This window comes from Microtus ochrogaster, unplaced genomic scaffold, assembly GCF_000317375.1.
Source record: "Microtus ochrogaster isolate Prairie Vole_2 unplaced genomic scaffold, MicOch1.0 UNK20, whole genome shotgun sequence".
Classification (NCBI taxonomy): Eukaryota; Metazoa; Chordata; class Mammalia; order Rodentia; family Cricetidae; genus Microtus; species Microtus ochrogaster.
The window spans coordinates 1,284,680-1,307,542 of record NW_004949118.1 but is presented as its reverse complement, the minus strand read 5'-3'; the positions used below and the strand labels follow the sequence as shown (position 1 = coordinate 1,307,542).

General features: G+C 44.0%; 1 protein-coding gene across 11 annotated transcripts in view; it reads left to right on the top strand.

Moving 5' to 3' along the window:
* The window catches only part of Dlgap1 (DLG associated protein 1), a 791,676-nt gene that overhangs the window by 567,372 nt on the left and 201,441 nt on the right, over positions 1 to 22,863 (top strand). For 7 of the 11 annotated variants that reach the window (XM_026789514.1, XM_026789512.1, XM_005367564.2 and 4 more), the window contains one exon: positions 11,286 to 11,500. In XM_026789514.1, the coding sequence (XP_026645315.1) occupies positions 11,286 to 11,500 (215 nt within the window). Of the gene's footprint in view, positions 1 to 1,494; positions 1,609 to 11,285; positions 11,501 to 22,863 lie in introns of all 11 variants that reach the window. The other 4 variants (XM_026789510.1, XM_026789511.1, XM_013353942.2 and 1 more) reach the window with 1 other exon arrangement.

Sequence of the window (22,863 nt, the reverse complement as noted above, 5' to 3'; positions counted from 1 at the left end):
ATTGCTGAAGCAAAGGTCAGAATCTTGTTTAAATAGGACGGTGTGGTAAAGAGAGAACAGAAGTTTGACTGTGGTGTACAACATGCATTTTAAATCCCTTGGTACCCTGAAGTCTCGATATTCTCATTTTTGCAATGGGATTTGATGGCATCGTAGGATCGACAGTATGTTAGAAAATGCCTGTACATTTGTGTGCTTACTTTCAGGGCCAAAGGCTACCCTCTTCCCGACTGTATTACTCATCAAAGAGAAAGTATTTTTCCCAGCATCCCAAGCATTGAACAGGCTTAGGTCATACATACAACCCTGTAGCAGTTCCGTGAAACAAAGAACAGTGAGCAAACCGATGGACCGATGGGCATGGCCTGAACCCCAAAACATTTCTCAGACATATGGGTCTCTAACAAAGGAAGAAGGTTCCCCAAAAGAGAACCAGTGTGATGCGACCCGAGAGCCAGCAGTGAGGTTCAGATAACTCCATCAGTGCCCACTCCAGTTATAGTACAGGATAGAACACTCATAAATATTCAGGGCCTGGATAGGTGGCTCAGTGGTTAAGAGGATTAGGTGCTCTTCTAGAGGACCCAAGTTCAATTCCCAGCCACCGTTATGGCAGCTCGCAACTCTACAGGCACCCAGCACACACGTGGTACACAGACACTCATGCAGAAGAAACTCTAATACATACAAAATAAAAACAAATATATTCTCTTTCCCTTCTTCCCCTTCGTAGAGCCAGCTGGAAGCCAGTATCCCCACTACTGTTTCCTGATGTGGTATCACAAAGACTTTGCCCAGCTGCCCCCTTCCTTCATCAGCTGACACCTGGAAAATACTTCCCAGCAGCCCCCAGAGCTGAACTGATTTAAAAGGTCCTTGGGTACTCCCACAAACATAGTTCCATCCACGAGGGAACAGCCTGTATGGGAACAAACTCCAACCGTAGGTAATTCAGCTTCCCCAAGAGTTGGTGCCCAGCTCGGGGTGACACGCTTTAAAGCTGTTTTCAGTCTTCATCCATCCTCCAGATCTCCTGATCCAGTTAAAACCTGTAAATTTCCTTGAGGTCAGAGACTATGTTTTATAAACTGCTTTGGGCTTCTTTACCCAGAAACTTTGATGGTGCAAGGTCCCCTGAAGACAAGTATAACTATTTGTAGGTGAAAATAATCTCAGAGTCATTCAGTGGACAGATCTCTTAGACATTGCAACCATTTAAGAACCTGTGGAGGGAGCTTTGACAAGGGGTAGAGCCCCTGATTTTAAGCAAGGTAGGTATTCACGCTTGGCCTTAAAAGGTAACTGTAAGTAGAGCAAAGTCAGTCACACTCCAGCTTTGGGCTTCCATAGGAGCGAGGCAGGGTGGTTGCTAGGGAGATCAAATCCTATTGGGTAAGGACAATCTTAAGGACAGGCTAAGGATCTGAATATCATGTCATTGTAATTTTCCAATTCCTGCTCTCTTTTTTCTCCCGCTGCTTTTGCTATGAGAAGAGCAAGCTAAAAAGGCTGCAGGGACACTTAAGCCAAGTCGTATTTGTCAAGGTGAAAGCTGTGTGGAGCAGAAAAGCAGTTCTCCCAGCCACAAAGAAGATGCGAAGGAGCAGAGTGAGTAGGGAATCTGAGAGCCACTAAAAGTGCTTAGAAGGTCAGCACACCGCAGCCGTCTCTGCAGACAGCTGCCGGCGGGAGATTGAGCTCCACAGCCAAGTCTTCCTACTGATGCCAAAGCATGCCAGGATGCTCGGAGGCCTCCAGAGTCACTGTTACCAATGTGACTGTCCTGAAAATCTTCTGATCCCCAGCCACACTCCCCCTCACACACATACAACTGAGCATTTTTGTTTAAGCCATAAAGCAGAGACCAGTGGAGGCAGAGTCCGTCTGAGGTGGCAAAGGACATCTCACTTCCTACAGTTTAAGTACTTAATGCTAGAAAATTATAGACCAGATAATACTTGTGGTTATTTTAATAATTATATTTTGTTTTTAAGAGCAGTTAAATGGGAGCATGTGCTCCATTCTCGCTTTTCTTTTCCCTTTTTGAGGTATATTTGTTCATCCCTCGATTGTGATGAATTCGTCAGAGGCTGGCTAATGCTGTTAAAATCATTGGTGCTGGACAGCAAACCTCTTGTTCGTGATGATGACCTCGAAAAGTCATTTCACCTCTTTTGAGTCTCGGCTTTGCCAGAGCAGATCACGTTATTGCTGAATAACTCTGCCCCCAACCCTGCGTTTTATTCTGTAATTGTTAGATTTTTCTGTAGATAGCAGATCCCCACCTCTGCTTTCATAAATACAAGGTCTTGTTCTGTAATTGACCTTTGTTCATAAAGCTCGGATGGGCAAGCTCTGTTGGCCTCAGTCAAGGCCAAGAACCACCATTTACCTGATCACCATCACTGAAATATTCTGTACTTTGGAAAACCTCAACAATGCTAAGTGGTCACCTTGCAAGGAGAAGCCTATCAATGGCCCCTCTTGTCTGTAGTCTGTCTGCCCAGCCAAATGCCTCTCTGACCCTGATGACTTAGATCTCTGCTTTATGTGCCCCACAACTACCAGCTCCATCACCTCCCCAGAAAAGCTCCACTTCCTACCCTTGGATTTTCAGGACATGCACTCCACTTCAACTGTCCGGGCTTTCTAAGTGTCTGCATTCCTTTTGTGGCTCTCAGATTTCCCCAAATCTCACACATTTTCATTACTCCAGACCTCACCATCCAGCTCCCATCCTGAGATATTCCACTCTCAAGGATGTGCACATGGCTTCATCCCTCGGCCACCAGACCATCATGAGCACTGAATGTCTAACTTCCCCTAGGTGCAGCTATGGCTCAGGGCCTGTTGACAGCCGACGTGGTCTCGAGCTCTTAGGCCTTGCCAGGGCCTCTTACAGACAAGCCTCCCTGTGTCATAAATAGTCGTTCTTGTCATTTTTATCCCAAGTCATAGAAATTATGCTTGGTGTTTTAATTCGTTTTTTCCCATAAGCTGATCTTAAATCTGTGTGAAGTTGGATTTCCTTTTATCTGAAGTGTGTACTCTGTTGATTATCATAAAATAACAATAGTGCTTCAAAAAATATTTATAAATAATGGAAGGAAAATTGCCCCTGAACCCAGATTGAGCATCAGGGGCATCAGCACTAACTAATCCCTCTGCACCCCAGTCTTTACCTGCTACAAATTATAATAGAAAGTATAAAAAAGAATCCTTACTGTCATTCATTTTCACCATGAGAATCATAGATATGATATGAACATATAGGTGGGCTTTTCTGCAAAAATATAGCACAGATGAATGCTGAATACAAATACTATCTCATTCCTCGTTTTCATTTATATTGTAAAAAGTTGATCCTAAGACCCATATGCTTCCCATATTTGTCATTTCCAAGATACAGCTTATAAACCAGAGCAACAGAGTTCATCAACAGTGTTTCCTTCTTTCTTATTAGTATAAAAAGTGTTGTGAGGCCTGCACTGGCGTCTGAGAGAGAGTCAATAAAATAAGGCCTCTCGCGTTGGCATCTGAGATCAATAAAATGAGCATCTCGCACTGGAATCTTAGAGTCAATGAAATGAGGCATCTCTCTCACCTTAGGAACGTAAGGAAGTGTAAACGCAGGAAGTTAGCTAACCAAGCAAGAGAAAGGCTCAAAACATCATCACAGTTTGAGACATCCAGATGGGCGTAGTAACCTTGAGTGTAATCTTCCAAGGTTCCATCTGAGGAAGGTTTTTAAGTACCCCTTCCTTGATCTCTTAGAATCAGTATGGTGCTCTTTTAACTTCATTTGAGAAAACCTAAAAGAGAGGAATTAAAAGCATCAAAAGACAGTCCATTAAAGTGCCTAGAAGGTGGATAAATACCTTTTGGTACCCATGGCCAACTTAGGAGGACTACGTTCTTACCATAGAAGAAACACCTGCATCTTTGCGTGTGGTTGTTGACATAGTCTATCACATGTATGTCCTTGTACTGGAATGTCTAGTATGCAGCAGGATATCGTTCTGAAAGACTGTTACTTTGTCATCCCCAAGATATTTATGGCTGGTTCCACTTACGATGTAGCTGAGCTTCCAACCTTCATGCTCACATTTATAAGGTGCTTAAGTTCATGAATGCCTTTTTTTACAGATGAAAAGATTGAGTCAAATATGTGATTACACACATAGTTAAACATATAGTAAGTAAAAGCTAGGGGGGGAATCACATTCATGCAAAAACTTAATGGATTACAGCATGGTTCTGGGCCCTGGAAATAGGTGAACAGTAAAATGCTTACACCTTTGTTAGTCTGCCCTCTCCTACCTCGGAGACTACAAACAGTTGTGAGTCTATCACACACACACACACACACACACACACACACACACACACACATACACACACACACACACACACACCAGTCCAGACAGCCCTTATACGTATCAACCACACAGATCTTAGGACAAATGTTCTTTTAAGAAATCTTAAAATTAAAAAACAAAAAATATGTCCCACTGGGGTTCTTGGACGCTAAGATTTCTAAACCCAAAGAGATATTATACAGGGTCATTGGGAAGCCAGGGAAGCCTGCCCACCTGGAGAAGAACAGCTTTGGGATATTTCCTGATGGGGAACTGTCGCTCAGAACTGCTAGTGTAGACAGTCTGTTCTAAATTTATACTTCTGCTTAACACATTCAATTATTTTTGTGTTTGCAGTATCAAAGAATGGGACTCAACAGGTCCCATCCGATCCCTGTCAACAGTACAGTTTCTCTCACTACCACACAGTTTTGCCCTTGTAACTCAAAACCAGCCATAGACAAGATATAATCACGACCATGACTGTGTTCCAATAAAGTTTATTGTGAGCCATATTTAGTCCCAAGCGCTATAGCTCACAAATGCCAGATTAAATAGACCACATCTGTAGATTTCACAGAAGAAGCTAATTTCGGCTGTGATGGTTTAGAAGGGGCTTAGGGGAGGCTGACGCATCTTTGGAGGAAAATTTGACATGCACTTCTAAGATGGAAGTGACCTGCCCACTGTTGCCCCTCTGCCCGGTGCTCTCTGCCCAGGCTGACACTTTCATGACTAGATTTTGATGACTCCAAGCTTCTTCTTATGCTAGAGTTTCTGCTGGCTGGACCCAGGCCTTCCTAAGGCTGACTGCTGTGGTTCTCAGATGTCACCCTTTCAGACAAGAGAGAAACAAGCGACAGCCAGCCCATTTCGGACACCCTGTCATGTTGTCTTACCCGGTTTCCCCACAGCATTTATTTCTCTCTCATTTATTTCTCCGCTTATCTGGATTGATTGCTGTTGGCAGATAAACAGTTAGAACTGCTTGCAGCAGAAACAATAAGAGCGGCAGGCAGGAAGACTTAGGAATTAACAGCATGTCCCATTAGGTGGTCAGCTTCCCGCTTTGGACCCTGTTCCATGGTTGAATAAATTGTGCTGCTGTCGAGTGCTTGAGACATCTCGCAGTATAGAAAGCATCCGCAGCCTGGGTGGAGCCTGGCAGCGTCTGATTACAGTCACTGGTTGGTTGGTGCTGAGCCCTCCAACTCTCAGTGACAACGTGTGACTTCAGCTGTAGACTTCAAATAGGAAACTCCCTGAACTCCTGATTTTCTCAAAACTCTCAGACAGGCATAGTAGCACATGCCTGTATTGGCAGCACTGAAAAGGAAGGCTGAGGCAGGAGGACTGTGAATTAGAGGACAGCCTGGGCTGCTTAGCAAGTTTCAGGCTAAATAATGAGAGCCTTCCTAAAAACTATAAAAAGAAAGAGAAAAACAAAGACAGGTGGTGGCACAGTCTTGAATCCCAGCCCTCGAGAGGCAGAGGCAGGTGGATCTCTGTAAGTTCAAAGCCAGCCTGGTCTACAAAGCGAGTTCTAGGACAGCCAGAGCTGTTACACAGAGAAACCATGTCTCTAAAAAGAAAAAAAAAAGAAAATTAAAAAAATAAAACTCTCTATTAGAGTATTAGTGCTTTAATACAAGCATTAAAAAGCAAATAATCCCCTCTTAGATCTAGCAGTATTATCAAACTTAGCTGTAGGAGACTGCTTTATGTGGTATTTCTGTCGTGGACCCGGCTGCCTCCTGGGATGCCTCAGACATGCAGGACCACCTCCTGTCCCATCATCCACAATGCCTGGGCGCTTGTCCTCTGCTCCTCTTTCAAGCAGGACTTCCAGTCCTAGCCTGGCACCACCAGCAGCAGCAGCATAGCCTTTCCCAGGCAGTGGGAAGAGCTAACCAGAGCTAACCTTCTTTTTAGATTTCCCTCAATCTTATTCAGTGCAGTCAGGTGGGCAGCAGTCAAGGCGGCTCCTAGGTGTTAGCAGCAGCAAACAGCAGGTCACCCGGGGAGAGAGCAGTGGAAGGGAGAAGGAGCACCCCTAGGATCCTGCACCCCTGGTGCTCTGAAGGCTGTTTGGACTCACAGAGGTGAGCAGAACACAGTGTGAGCAAACCTGAGAGTCCGTCTAGACCACACTCGTGTCAGTCAGCAGAGGGTGGGTGCTCCCTGGTGATGGAGACTATCACCAAAATCTAAAACATTAGCTACTCCTAGCCATGAAGAAGTAGATTCATGTCTGCCTGGAAGTCTGTAGACATACATAGGACTGTGGCTTCTTGGGGGTTGAGGGCTGAAAACCCAGCCCAGTAGTGAAAAGGAGAAACCGAAGCTCACAACTATCTTTTCTTAATGACCAAAGACGGGTAACACTGCACTCTTTGGGCTCTTCAGAACAGTGTGCTTCCTTCTAATACTGTGTGCCTCTGAGATGTCCCTCTTTCGTTTTGAAGTATTTAGGTGCGCGCACACACACACACACACACACACACACACACAGAGAGAGAGAGAGAGAGGCTTAATTACAGCAATTTTGCTCGCCCCACCAGTTCAGCAGTGGTATTTTTCTTCTTCGGGGTCTACATTTTCTACATCTCTATTTTTTTTTTAGAACTAACTTCTTTGTTATTTTCTGTGAAATCGTGCTGCATGCTGCCTTTAGGTAGATGAATACTATATTAATATTTATGCTCCACTCCAGTAGAAACCACATTGATACAATTCTTTCACCACTATCATTTGAAAAGAATGATTAATTGAAAGGCATACCGATTAAACACTTCTCAGCCCGTTCCCCTAGCAACGATGGCAGACTATTTTTCCTGGAGCTCAGGTTTCTGCCTTGAGCTAGGTTTGCAAAGCACCTGAACAGAAACTGTCATATTAGCTAATCAGTCTGTCATTCATCTCTAACGTATTCCAGAAGGCAACACTTAGGAACCTTGCGTCAGCGTTGAGAAATGACGAGTGACGGGTCATCAGTGACCCTGGTTTGTTGTTAATTTTTAGGCTGCGATTGCTAAGCTGATGGCAAGGATCTGAACACGGTTGTCGCTGTGCAGTGAGTCACTCACCAACTGGAGGAAAACAAGATTATTCTCATCATTTGTAATTGTCTGAGCAGCCCTTGTTGCTGTGGTGATCCTGAGCCCCTTTAGCGCAGAAAAATGAAAATTGTACATTGCTACTAGCGTGGCTGGTCAGTGACAGATGTGTTGTATGTGATGAACTATGAGATTGAGGATGTAACTGTACAGTCCAGCAGGTACAGCACAGCACAGCACAGCACAGAAGGAAAATCTCCATCAGCCACTGGCCAGTAGTGAGGCCCAGGCACTGCCCGGCGGAGACTCTGCTCTTCACACCTGTGCCATGACCTAGTTCCATAGACTCAGTTCCTTCCGTTGTAAAATGAGGGGGAAACAGTATTCATTGTGTGGATCAAAGAAACTAACAGAACACACTTCAGAAAGCATCTGCACACCGTGAGCTCAGCCCAAGAATGTGGGAATTGTGTTGGGAAGACCCCGCTACTGAAGAGAGCACATAGCTTTGGTCACAGGAAAGATCACAAAAATGACTCTGGTACTGACCTCAAAGCTTCCTCCATTGTGCCTCGCTTTTACAGAAAGTGCTCTTCAGGCTGCTTGGGGAGAAGAGACATCAATGATCTTCTATGTAATGGCCAGCTTAGCAAGATAAACCCATTCGTTCAATAGTACCATGCATATTATGGAGGTAACCAGCATCTTTCTGCTTGGATTTAAGGCCTACTCTAAAGGAAGGAACTCATTCTTTGTACTGCAAGCACAGCCAAGAACCCACAGTTGAGAAGTTCATAGGCCCTAGGAGTAAACTTACTAATACTGTTCTGCTTAGTTGATGTAGTATTAAACTGTCTATCCAGAAGGTTATCTTTTTTCCTATTATTGAAAATAGATTCTTTTCTCATACAGTACATCCCGATTACAATTTCCCCTCCGCCACTCCTCACAATTCTACCCTCCTCCCCTCCCATCCCGATTTACCCCCTTTCTGTCTCTCATTTAAAGGAACAGACTCCTGAGAGATAACAACAAAACATAACAAAATAAAATTTAAGATAAAACAAAACCATCACACTGAAGTTGGACAAGGGAAATCAACAGAAGGAAAAGAGCCCCAAGAGCAGGAACAAGAGTCAGAGACCTACTCATTTCACATTAAAGGCTCCCATCAACAGACTTAACTGAAAGCTTTAATATATATGTAGAAGACCTGTGTAGGCTCTCTGTTTGCTGCTTCAGGCTCTGTTAGTTCATATGAACTTTGTCCAGTTGACGATTTAGAGGGCCTTGTTCTCCGGGTGTCCTCTATCCGGATTCACAGCTGGTCAAAGTGTAGAGAAAAAGTGACTGTAGACTCCTCAGCCTTAAACCAGAACCTCTATATTGTACTCCTTTCCCAAGGCTCAGGGAATAACCAAAAAGGGGACAGGAAGATTATACAAACTAGAGCACTGGAAGACTGCTAAGGAATGATCAGTGTCTTCGGACATGACAAAGCTATTGCACTCACGACCTCATGGCAGCTCTGGATACCTGCCCAAGATCAAGCCAGTCACTGTTCTAGCATGGATGGGTGAGAAACGCACAAGGCCCCATCCCTGGATGAGAGGCTGTTAGCAATGAATGTCATTTGATTACACAGAGAAGCCCGTGGTTTGAAGGAAGAAAGAACAATGCTTTTGATAGTGAATATGTAATTTCACTTTCTACAGTGGGTAATATTAGAAATCTATATCCAATGGAGATAAGAGCCATCAATAGACAATTTTCTTAACACTTTTAAGTTTCAAATTCACAGGCTGTTTCTCATGAGAATGTTCTGATTTTTAAAGTTCAGCTGGAGCACTCTTATGTTTTTCTTTTTCCTTGAGATGCAATCAGTGTGTTATTCTCTTTTTCTTTAATGTTTTATACAATATATTTTGATCAGGTTTCTCCTCCCCCAACTCCTCTGAGATCCTCCCTACCTACCCAACTTTAGCACCCTCTTTTTCTTTCTCTCTTTCAAAAGAATACAAAAAGGGAATATCAAAACAAGCAAATAACAAAAAGAATAAAATAAAAATTGACAAAAGAAATGTAGCAAAAACTGTTGAGTTTGTTTTGTGTTGACCAGCTACTCCTGGACAAGAGGCCTGCCTGGAGTGAGACGACCTGAGCATTTTTCAATCCCAAGACTTCCCCTGTGTTCTTTGTTCAGTGACGTCAGCTCTCTAAGCTCCAGCTTTTCATTGGAAAATTACAGAAAGAAAATAAAAGCCCCAAGTTACACTGCTAAAATAAGTTACTATGAGCAAATTGGTTAGCATAGTTAAATGTGTCACTTTCCATAGCCAGGAGCTACTTAGCGTCTAAATATTAAATCCCGGTATTTAAGGAGCTGATGTTTTATCACTCCGTATGGTGGTACCCACCTTTAATCCCAGAATACAGAAAACTGAGGCAAGTGGACTGAGAGTTCCAAGCCAACTTGGGCTACAGAGTGAGTTACTGGCCTGCCCATGAGACCCTAACACACATACATATATACATGCATACATACATACCTATGTGTGTATGTATGTAAATATATATTCATTTTATCTTATCATTGCAGACCTTGACGGCGCCCCTCTAGGACCCTTCCCCCCATTTCATTATTGGCAGGGCCATGCTTCTAGTATCTCTTTAGTGCATAACCCATTGTCGCACTGCAGCTTCGACTTTAAGCATGTTGATTTAGAGGTCGTCCTCTGTTTATGTATCTGCTTGTCCCTGTTGTAAGCATGTCAGTGGTGAAACCAGCCCAGCCCTAGTCGGTCTCTTTGGATTAAGCTCCGTACAGGGCACCATGCATTGTGGGCTCTTTTCACTTCTTGAAGGATAAAGCCAGGGGTTATTATGTGTTTCTTTCACCAGTGGAAGAAGAATGAACCTGAATAGGAACTAGGTTGAACACATGCTGAAGTAAAAAAAAAAAAAAAAGAAAAGAAAAGAAAAGAAAAGAGAAGTTGAAAGTAATGTCATAACGTATTAAGAGTAAAACAGAATATGTAATGCCCTGCTCAGCTTCACAGAGAGGGAAACATAAGAAAGCAACGCACCGACAGCACCCTCTCTGTGGACTCCACAGTGAAGGATGTAGAGCAGGATCCAGCCAAACCTGAGGAGAAAAAAACTGACTGGTGCCTCCCCCAGGTCATAGACCAAGCAGGATGTCAAACATAGAGACGCTTTCATAAGTGTAGTGTGTGTGTGACGTGTGCATGCCGGAGAGGCCAGCAAGTACAAATACCGAGAGATGGCTGTTGACTCTTCTGAAAACCTTGCTGGAAAACCTCCCAAAAGTTTCTTTAATCAGATCCACTGGGATGAGATCTAAACTATAATAAGACCTCAGAAAGAATGGGTGGATGGAAAGTAAATGCATCTGGCACAGCGCAGGGGTCAGGACAGAAAGAGAGCAATCGTGGGGTGGGGCAGGGGTGAAGTTAGAGAGACCCTGAGGAGTCAGGGAGCACCCGAACTCCCAAGTGCTGCTGGAGCAAGGTCGGTGAAAAGTTCAAATCCAGCGGCTTCCCTCTCCATCACGTTCTCCCACCTCAGCTGTGATGATTGTGAGAACACTGAGAAGTATTAAGTTCCCAGAGCCAGGGGTTCCCACTTTGCAGATGCTGTGCACTTGCCTAAGACTGCAACATGGGTGTGCATGTGTTAAAATGATTGTCAGAGTGGTTACAGTAAAACTTTAATATCCGAAAAGTTCATGTCTGAGGGTTAGATAATTCATCTCTATTCCAGACTCATTAAAAAAAAAAGGCAAGGACAAGAAAAGTTTTCAAAAGTTCAATTTTATTGAAAGCGAACTGTCTCTTTCATGTCTGACTAGGTTCCCCAAGATGAATGGACAGGGTACACACCTCGTGGGAAAGATGATGAGATTCCATGCCGAAGGATGCGAAGTGGCAGCTACATCAAAGCCATGGGGGATGAGGACAGCGGAGACTCAGACACGAGCCCCAAGCCTTCTCCCAAAGTGGCTGCGCGGAGAGAAAGCTATCTCAAGGCTACACAGCCCTCCCTCACAGAGCTCACCACACTCAAGTGAGTAACCCTACCTGCCTGCTTCCCTCCGTCAGCCGTCAGCTGGTGGCTGGCTAGTTGTAGTGGAGCCGAAAGCATCCCTCAGATATGGGGGTGTGATGACTGGCCTGTTGATGTTGACATTGGATTTGACTTGTAAATACCACTGTCATCAAAGTCAGAGGAACATTGGGTAGACTCCTAACCCTCAAAGGCAATCAGAATGCTTTTTGAGGGAAAAGAAAAAAGATTTCTGGTCAATGAAAAGGACAATGTACCCCATTTGGGAACCTTTTTTTCAGCCACTAATATAAAAGTCTTCCTTTGGAGACTTGGATTTTCAGAAAATTATGTAAGGTGGTGGAGATGTTTATGTCATAGAAATTTATAGAATGACCATGCTGGGAAATTGGGTAGGCACGTGAGCGCTATTGATATGCATGTTTGACTTCGAACTCCATACATATCACAGTTTGCAAGACCTTCAAAGTGTTTTTATTTATTTTGAAAAATGTGAGTATGTGTACTTATATTTGTGTGATTTGAAGAAAAACAATTTTGCAAGGCAACAACTAGAACTGATTCTTTGTGGAAACATGTTCTAACCATGCTGTCCTGGCTAGCCTGGTGCTCACTGTGCAGTCCAGGCTGACCTTGAACTCAACAGAGACCCGCCTACCTCTACCTCCTTGGGGCTGTGATTAAAGCCTTGCCACCACACCCAGCCCAGACATTGATTATTTCAAACAGGCCTAATTTTTAATATTGTTTATAGGGAGTAAGTTAGAGCCTTGGAATATAGATCTGTTTGGACCTAAAGGTATATTTACTGCAGCTGATTAGCATTTTTAAAGCGCCCTCTTTGTAAACACATGTGACTAATACAATTTATGTGCTTGCATTTGTCACAGAGTGAAATATTAAGAGACAAAACAGAAAAGGACAAAGCAGATGGGTTAAAATATAAAAATACAAAATCAGACTATTGATCAAGAACTTTGAAAAGCAGCTGACTGATCTATAACGAGAATTGTTTAAATAACGAAGGACATAAGGAACTAGACAAAAAAAAAATCTACTCTTGGGTCCTTTTCAAGGGACCATATGGAATTGCTCTGAAATTTTTCTAATTGAAGATTAGCATTGATACATTAGTTACCTAATCCACAAAGAGAAGCCCTTCTCTCTAACCTTCACACACCCATGTGCTCTCGCTTCGCTTTGGTGTGTCAGTTCATCAGGGCTGCCATAACAGACATCACCAACAACAAATTTACTGCTTCCTAGCACAAGGAGGTAGACATGCGGGGATGTGCACCTGCCAAAACCTGCCGCGGTCAGTCCTTCCTCGCTTCTTCTAGATTCTAGTTGAGGCCACAGCACTCGGCATGCCTTTGCTGACATCACATGGAGCTAACCCATCTCTCTCACGACACCAGCCGTAGCATGAGGAACCTCGCTAATTAGCCTCATGCTAACATGATTAAGTCTGTGAGACCCTGTTCTGGCTGTGAGCTTTCACAAATACTGGCAGTGCAGCTATTTGGGGGAGATGAATCAGCCTATGATGTGACTACAGGATAAAAGTTGGTCATATGTATAAACTTATAAATTATATATGTATATAATTTATAGACTTTAAAATATCTCTCTACAAGAGACAATAATTGTCACAGTCATGGTGTCAAGAGACAAGTATTAAGGCAGGCAGAGGGCAGGAAGTCACATTAGTCCTGCAGGCTCATCTGAAGTGAAGAGGTGAGGATGGGCAGCCCCCCCCCCGGGCATTCTCCCCCGTCCCGAGCATCCTATCAGGTCATGCTGAACACATTAGGTGAGTGACAGCTGGGGCCTGAGGTGACAGTGTACAGTGATTGCCGCTGCTCACTGCAGTGACAGCTGAGGCCTGAGGTGACGGTCCTCAGTGATTGCCGCTGCTCACTGCAGTGACAGCTGGGGCCTGAGGTGACGGTGTGCAGTGATTGCCGCTGCTCACTGCAATACACAGCTGGGGCCTGAGGTGATGGTGTGCAGTGATTACCACTGCTCACTGCAGTGACAGCTGGGGCATGAGGTGACGGTGTGCAGTGATTGCCGCTGCTCACTGCAGTGACAGCTGGGGCCTGAGGTGACGGTCCTCAGTGATTGCTGCTGCTCACTGCAGTGCACAGATGTGAGTTCACTGAGAGGAGCCCTGTGAGGATAATGGAGCAAGCTTCAGGGAGACTGGAGACGGCAGGTTCCGAAGTCAACATTCTCGGCTTTGCACTAGGGACATTCTACTGACAGCTTCCCAGAAACACATCCCTTGAAATCATTTCTCCCTTCCTTTCTACATAATACTTCCTTGCTAATTCCCTGGGCCATAGCTAGACATCCATACTCTTTTAGAGCCCAGCTTTGTGATTTTGTGACATGCCGTCATCTACAAAGTTCATGCTCAAGAACTATGTAATTGAGTCATCAAAGGAAGATAATGTTTTAAGTAAGCCTGTGGTTTTGTGGGGAGAGGGGCGCACTCATCCGGGGCACATGTAGTCCATGGGTCACAGATGAGATAGTCCTGGAGGAGGATGCTGACGTCAGTGAAATGCTCAAACTGAGTGTGAGCAACGAGGGCTTGTTCTACTCTCCAAATCGATGGAAACTCAAAATGGAAATTGGTTTACTCACAGATATTTTTATAAAAAAGCATGTTTGATTACTCAGTACAGAAGTTCATCAAGCCGTCTCTGTGTTGACCCCTACTCCTCAGCAGGCCAGAGAATGTCTGAGCACTGTATAGTCATAATTCCTTCTCTATGTGCACATGACATTCTGCAGAATTATTCCTGAGTCTGCTTCTCAGCGTGTATTCCTCTCTGCCCTGTCTCATGAGTTCCATGTATTACCACAGTCTACATATTGTTTCCATCATACTTAGTCACATACGATCATTTGCTGATGTCTAGTTTAACCGTATTGAAGGAGAAACAAGTCAAAAGTGTCATGGTTTGGAATCAGTCTTGTCTTATTTCTTGGTGGGGTTTTGACTGGAGTCATTATTTTTCTAGAAGTTTGAAGCGTTTAGTCCCTCATACAAAAAAAGATACCCAGCTCCTGGAATTCTAGTTCCCCCAAAGAGAAAACTATATTTATGTTCCTACTTCTTTGACATTTAAGTCAGTTTTTTTCCTCCTTCCTCCTCAACAATTCGCAGCTTTAGGGATGAATCATAGACATGAACCAAGATAACTAAAATTAGTCCAGCAGGACTGGGACAACATTTTGTTTGTGGCTTTCCACTTCCCTCTTCTCCCAGAGACGGAGAGTAACTCCTACACACCCTTCCATTGTTGGCCTCCTAGTTTCCAAAAGCATGCCGAGAACTTATTCATGCGTCCAGCTCCTTAATGTTCCCGGTTGGGTCTTGGACGCACAAACCCTACGAGCAGGTGAACGTTCTGAAATCACGAGAGTCCATCTTTGGGCTTAGAGAGCTCTGCAGTCACCCCTGCCTGGAAGCACTGTCTCTCTCGTGTTCCTCTTCCTCTCTGCCCCACTGACCCTTCACTTCACTAGCTTCTCCTTCTTCTGGGATGAGCTGATGGAGCATCTAAAATGACATCATCCCTAGAAAATTATTGTGTTTCCCAAAGAAGCTTCTGAATAGTCAGTAAGAAATTTTTCAGGCAAGTGAGGAAGAAGTTTAGGAGCCAGAGTTTCTCCAAACCCCATCCCTGCAGTTTCGCTCTGAAAAAGACTTAGGTCTTTTATTTAGATTCTTTATATTTTTGTTTGTTCTCGGAGCTAGACTAGAGACTGCTGCAGTGGTTGGTTAAAATTTTGCCCAAGCCAGTTTTGAATTTATTTCACTCAAATATAGTATAGAAAAAAAATGATCTAAAAGAGAGCTGCCATTTAAAACATTCTAAAAGGTACATTTGGTTTGTTGGCACATGGCTTTAAGTGCAGCAGTCGGGGGACAGAAGCAGGTAGATTTCTGTGAGTTCAAGCTCAGCCTGGTCTATGTAGTAAGCTTCAGGTAAACCAAGACTATATCATGAGATCTTATTTCAAGAAAATGACAACAATAACAACAACAACAAATCATTATCATCATCATAATAATAATATAATACGAAATACTCTAAAGTTAAGTTCAAATACCCAGTAATCCAAGGCAAATAATGCTTTAAAATATCTTCTTTTTTTTTTTTAATCCCTTCATGGAAGCATCAGGTGAAATAAAATCCCCTGGGGGATATTGCTAGTCCCTAACAGATCCCAGGGTTGTGGGGGCAAGGAGGTACTGCATCAGTGGCGTAGACTCTGAAAGGCTGGTAAAAAGCAAACATCAGACTTGTGGGGAGAGCCTTGTTTCCCCTCCTCCTTCAACCTAGGCTGTGTCCAATTTAGTGACTTTGCATGGTCGCCCCTCATTGGTTAGGCACAATCAGGACCTCTGACAGTGCCTGTTGCTAGGTCCTCAGGAGGATTCCAGGTTGGCTAGTCTTGGCCTTATCTTCTGTTGGGGTGGGGGGCAGCTTCTAAAACCGCTGAGGAGGGCCTGGGCACGATAATGGGACCAGTCAGGGCTCTTAGCAATTTAGACACAGTGTCTAAGAAGTGACTTAAGGGATTTTATGTCTAATCCTGTGTTTCAGGTGGTCCATCCTCCTCATCTTCATGTATTTCCCAGCTCCTCGCTTTTTGAAAGATAAATTAATTACTATTCTCATGTTGTGAGCAAATAGGCAACAAAAAGCAACTCACAAGAGGAATATTCACTTTAGCTCACAGCTTGAGAGGGCATGGTCCATCCAGGTCAGGAGATACGGCCAAGCTCATGGCATCTGGAATTCCTTCCATGGGGACAGTCCTTAAAGCAGAGAGCCATAGCGGTCCTCCTTTTCTTCTTTTGTTTAGATGGCAGCCTGTTCCATGAGGTGGTATTACCCTCGATGTGGGTGGGTCTCCCCTCCCCACTTAGACACCTCTGACTACATCCTTACAGATATTCCCACAGGTGTGCCTCCAAGGTGACTCCAGATCTAGGGGAGATGACGATGAAGATGAGCCACTCTAGTTGGTGAAACGACAACTCTCTCTTTCCTTTGAACTGATGGCTGGAAAGTCTCAGGCTTTCAGCATGACTCCTCCACACCTGGCTGTGTCAGATCCCAGCGCTGATGGCTAAACATTAGCCTCCCTTATCCTGGACTCAGTGACCGCAGTTGTCTGTGGATGTCAATGCCCATCTACAGGAAAAGTCTCTGAAAAACTTCTTGACACTAATGAAGAAACTATAAGGATGAAGCACTGGAAAAAATAGTTATTTATAATTTAAGTATGAGGGGAAACAGTACTGGCAAGTAAAATGCTTTGAGAAATGCCAGAATCCAGCTTCAACTTCAAAGCGAAGGTCTCTTGTAAGAGCATAAGACTTGTTTGTCTTTGTCTAAGTTTCTTTTTTCTTCCTAGACGCACTGTGTCCCTGCTTGTTCCTCACACTCCACATGCCCCTCCTACCCACCGACTGTTCTTCATGTTGTTTCTCTTCCCAGAAAAGGAAGAGGGTGGAAGAGATTGGAGCTTTGCTATTTTTTTTTTTTACCAAAAATATGAGCCATATTTAAGAGCATAGCAGTATACATCATCCACCTTGGCCCTAAGGATGTAAAATAGCTCTGTTCCTTTGTTGTCTCTTTTCCATGAATTCTTCCCATTCCTCTCATACTTTTCCCAGAGTATAAATAATTGTGGCACAAACTAGCATGCACTCTGTACAGTCTTGGGGAGGGCACAATAACACAACCAGACACTACACATTGTAAATTTCCATCCTCCGTGGCAATAATACTTTCTGTTGCTGTCCCAGTTTTTCCAACTCCCTCACTTTCTAAAATAATAAGTGGGAAAATGTTAAAACAGAATTATTCCTTCTTATAGATAAATTATCACTTGCTTGTAGGCTAAGATCTTTTAAAGCCCTGCTGGGATGAACCACGACTGAACACAGGAAGTACTTAGTGCAAGGAACTGCCTGCTGCTTCAATCCCTGACCACCAGGTGAAGCTTCGAACCTGGCCTTTCACTGGGATTTGAAAGCCCACATTCAGATGGGATTAGTCTGTTGAGTATTGTGGTCTACACCCTATCCTAGACCTTACGATATGGCTCCTCTTTTCAAAGCCTATCTTAGAGGGAAGCTTGCACAGATTGAACCATCTTGAAATGACCTTGTTCTCAGCAATAAGAGAAGTATGTGTATGTTTAATGAATGGGAAAAGAAGTTCCGAGTCTTTTCAGAGAGCTTGAACACACAGCCTAGCAAAAAATAGAAGATAATTACATAATTATAAGGTACCTTTTTACATATTTTTAATTATATGTATGCGTGTGTGTCTGAGTTTATATGTGCACATGAGTGCAGGTGCCAACAGAGACCAGAAGAGGGCGCCAGATCCTCTGGATCTGGAGTTAAGGATGGTTGTGAGCTACCTGATGTGGGTTGGAGGAGCAGCAAGAACTCTTAAGCACTGAGCATCTCTGCAGCCCAGATATCCCCATCTTCGCAAAGTTCTCAGTACATGACTGAGCACAAGAGTTTTACATATGTTCTGTCATGTGGTCACCACTGCTCTTTACATGTGATTTAGAGACTTTTACAGATGAGTAATTCAAGTCTCACTGAGACTAAATAATTTGTCCAAAGTTTACTGTCAAGTACAGTAAGAGTAAAGATTTGAGCCTGTGTACTTAATGGAAAAATAGAAAGAGTTGGGTGGAATGGATACCTTACTAAAATCACAATGAACTGTTTACAAGGGGTTTTTTAAGGAGGGGAAAAACAGGGTGAAGTGAGTGAATATAAACAGCCCCAGAAAAAAAGACACTCAAAGCAGTTAGTAAAATTGAAGGCTGGATTCAAGATGGTATCAGAGGCTCAGTGAGGTGAATTCTGACCCAGAAGTATAAGCAGAAGACATGACTAGAAGGAATTTGAGAATGTTCTGCCTCAGGCATGGCCTGGGGTGAAGGAAGGAAGAACCAAATGGTCAAAGCATCAGAGGTGCAGGAAGTGTGAGTGACAGAATACAGAGGTAGACGACCGACCGAGCCTTCTTCAGATGGCTGCAGATGGGCCTTGCATCCTTGGCAGACCCCATAGAGCTATGTCAACAAAACTGGGGTGGCAGAGACATGTGCTCAGGGAAGGAACTCAGGCTAGGGTTCTAGCAGTGGAAACCCCTGTGAGTGAGGAAGACTCCTCTTTGCAAAGAGCCTTAAAATCTCAATGCCTTCCCTATCTGCTGGCTGGCATTCCTCCAGTGCAATACTGAACACCTGTTGAATACGGGCAGCAGGTAAAGAGAGTGCCCTAGTTATAATCAGACAGTGCCCAAGCAATCTAATCATTGACTCATGCAGTAAACTTTTAGTCAGTACCTTTACTGCTTAAATCATTTATACTCTTGTTTCAATACATGCACTAAATACATGACTAAAATTCTGATATTCCAATAACACACACACACACACACACACACACACACACAGAAGATTAGCACAACAGAGAGTAAGGAGCTTAAAATTCAGTGGCAAGAGCTATCAGTATTGATGTGTACTTCAATGCATTTTCTGTTGGTACAACTGAGCACAATAAACAGGATAATTATTAAAATTGAAAGCCTTTAAAAAAATAAAATTAGAAGTTATTTGACTCACTATTTTGAAGGACGGTAAATTCAACCACACCGTACAGCATCTAGTTTCTTGGTGCATCATAACATGGCAGGGGCCATTGCAGGGATAGATATGGCAGGGGCACCAGGATAGATAGGGCAAGGACAAGGCGTGCCAGCTACAATCTGTCTGGTTTCCTCTTCTGATGAAACCACTAATACCACCATGGAGACCCCACCCTCAAGACCTCATCCAATCCTCAGTGCCAGATACCATTAACACAGGACCTTGGAAACCGATACCAACACATGAATATGTGTTGTCAGGGAAAAAAGACAGCAAATCATAACAATGGTTTTGTTTGGATTTTTTTTTTCTGGTCAGAACAGACTACTTGGCATGGGGAAGGGAATTTTGATGTATCGGAATAGTTCAAGTTTTACTAGCTTTGATTTCTCTTCTTATATTCTTCAAGGAACCTCTGTCCTCCCCCTAGACAGCAGGACATCACGCAGGGTGGAAAGCTTCTTCCACAGGAAGCCCAGCCAGCCATATGGAAAGCAGTTACTAGCCCTGTTCAGAAGAAAGCCTGTATAAATGCATCTTGCCAGAGGATGCATTAAAGAGCAGGACTCTCGATATCCCCATGTAGCAAACAGGAGAGAGTCAGCACCACAGCGTGGAGTTCAGGTTACCTACAAGGAGGAACCATCAAGTCAACCCTTACGGAAGCCCTCCTGGTCTATAAACACTGTGTTGTGCTTCCCAGAGAGCCTGTGCTAACACTGCGTGGATGTATTATGTACTTTTAAGTATGATGAACAAAGCATCTACGTAAGATTCTTCCAGCCTGAGGAGCCTAAGATGTCCTCACAGGGGAGCACTGTCCTCCTACTGTGAGCGCCAGTCCTACATTTCCCAGCTGAGCTTGTGAGATGGCGTTTCAACTCATTCAACACAGCCATCTCCTCTCAGGTCTTTTCCTTCTGTTGGTGGAATTGCCACTGTCCAGAATGCAGTGACAAAGCATTGTGGGTATCACTTCTAATGCCTTTGAGCTTTATGGCTTTCCCATTCCTCTCTTGAAAGATTCCAATGAACCAATTTGCTCTGTACCTGTTCTAGCTCTTTCCAGAGATATTTTACAAGGCTACTAAAAGGCCACCTCAGAATCGCATTTTGCCCATGCACAATAGAACATTCCAAAGCATCAATGCCAACTCTCATTTGAGCTCTTTTCTTCTATCCCTCTACATATTTCCTAGGTTTCAATCACGGTGAGGAATTGCTTATTCTGGGTTCTATATTTCAGGCCTTAGACCTATGCTAGACAACATAAGCTACATTAAGGTGGGTGCTTTAAACAGTCTTGAAGTCAGAGACTTCCAACAGCTACAGGTGATTTCTTACACACACTGTGTGTTTACTTGGGGTCACTAGAGCACTCTGCTCACCATGACCAAGTGTGGATTCTCCACAACAAAAATTCTCGCAAGCTCACCAAAGCAGACCCAGAGAAGAGACCTTAAAACTTTGGATTGGAAGTGACCCAGTTCCCTTCCAGTTCCACTGACAAAAGCTAATGGCACAGCCATGCCTGACTTCAAAGAGCTAGGCGACATGACCACATGCAAGGACATAAATGCAAAACACTGTCGGTCAGACCGCTCTAAAGACAACCAAAGCCCTTCCTTTTGAATACTAAATATTTTGTGTACTCTCTGTACAAGAAAAAAAAATAAATTCATGCTCACCATCAATCAAATGGGAGGAAATCCAGACGCCCCATCCTTTCCTGACTAACTATCTGTATGAAACTTTATATCCTATGGCAGATATGGGATAGTGGGTGCCACAGAGAATGAGACACAGTCCAGGTGTGTCTGAGTGACATGGAGACTCAACAGGACAAATGACCTGCCTCCCACATATCTAATGTAATTGTAAAGTACGAGCAAAAAAAAAAATCCCTAATCAACACTCTCATTAGGAAGGAAAAAAACAGGATCACAGCAGGTGTGGCCCCACAGCGGTCCTGCTGGGTAAGATGTTGCCTGTTGTAGGGAACAGCAGTTCCCTTGGGAAAAGCAGTTTTTCTTGATGAGGCTGCTATTCTGTTCCCAGAGAGCAGCTGCTTGTCTGTTGTTCTTCTTGTCTCTGAGCCTTGTCTCTGGAAGGACATTTCTGTTACCCTTCCTGACTATATCCGTAGTCCATTCTAAGGAACTTCTGCTCCTTCGCAGCCCAAGTGGTATTTCAGGATTCTTCCAGAAACGTGTCATTTCATCTAATCTTGTGGTCCCTTGAACAGTACAGCTCCATAATACCGCAGGCACCCTCTTATCTCGTCTCCAGTGAGCTCCGTGAACTGGTTACCGTGTAGATGCGATTATTATCTGGCCTTGGATTGTCTGCCTTCTTATCCACACACTGTTGCAGAGACTCTCAGCTCATCAAGAGTTAGACAACCAGCCTTATTCACTTTTCTCTTCTGAATAATTTTAATAAGAGGGATCTTATTGTATCTTAATGGTATCTTCTTTTCGTTTCTCTGAGTTATTCAGAGAGCTAAACAATGGAGAAGAGCAGGCACGTCCTTGAATGGAACTTTGCCACACGAGGTGAGCCTCACATTCGCTCGTCATTCAAAGTTTCTTCGGGTTTTGTTTTACCTTCTGTAAGTTAGTTTAGAACCAGTTGCTTCTTCCAGTCCTTCAAGCCCCCAAATGTCTAACCTGTTTATTGTTTGACTGCTACTTGAAAGAACAGCCCCTTTTTCTCTGAATCTATTCCCTTCCTAGCTTTGTCGGGTGTTGCCAACAGCAACAGCCTATGTTATTAACACTATGTTCTGAGTTCCATTGTCCCATCATCTCTCTTCCGGGTTGTAGAAAACAGTTCACAGAATGATTCACTGGGGAGCATTGATCAACACTTTTTCCAGCCTTTAATGGCCAGTGTTTGCTGATGAGTACCACGTACTGAAAACACAAGGCACATGCTTTGAGATTTTTGTCATTCTCAGTGTTACAGGAACGTCCTATTTCCGATGCCAGCTTGTGCCCCAGCAAGGTTAGGTTAAGCTGTGCTCTGCTGATAGGCGGTTCCCAGATGGCCACAATTTAATCCTGCTCTGCCTACGGTGGTCAATCCCATCCTCAGCATCTGCTTCCACAGTTGCCGAGGCGCAAAAGGAACATGGTGAATTGAGCACCATTTCCTCGAAGTGAGACATGGCTCTGGCTCACATTTCACTGCTAAAACAAGCCCCACGGCGGGCCGCACCTCCCTTCAAAGAGGTAGGGAAGAGCCGTCCTACCAGAAGCCTAGGAAACTGAGAACCAGGTCTGCTTGGTGAGCAGCATCACCAGACCTCAAGGTCTTCCTTCATTCTCTCCCCTCCCAGCTCCTGTGTGCTGCCATTGCTGTCCCTTGTTCCCCCATAAAATACCCAAGCACACAGGCCAGCCTCTGATGCCAGATATCTCAGTTCAAACCCTTATCTCTGTCACTATGAAGTACATAGTATGGAAAATTACTTGGCCCTTCTATACCTCGACGTCTGGATCATTGATTCAGGGACACGAATAGTAATCATGGAGGTGCAAGATGGTGCATGTGAGGCACTTAGCACATAGAAGATGCTCTCTAGGGCTTAGCTGCCATCACGTTCCCCCCATCATCCCAGTAAGTGCAGTCTTCAGATACTTAAAATA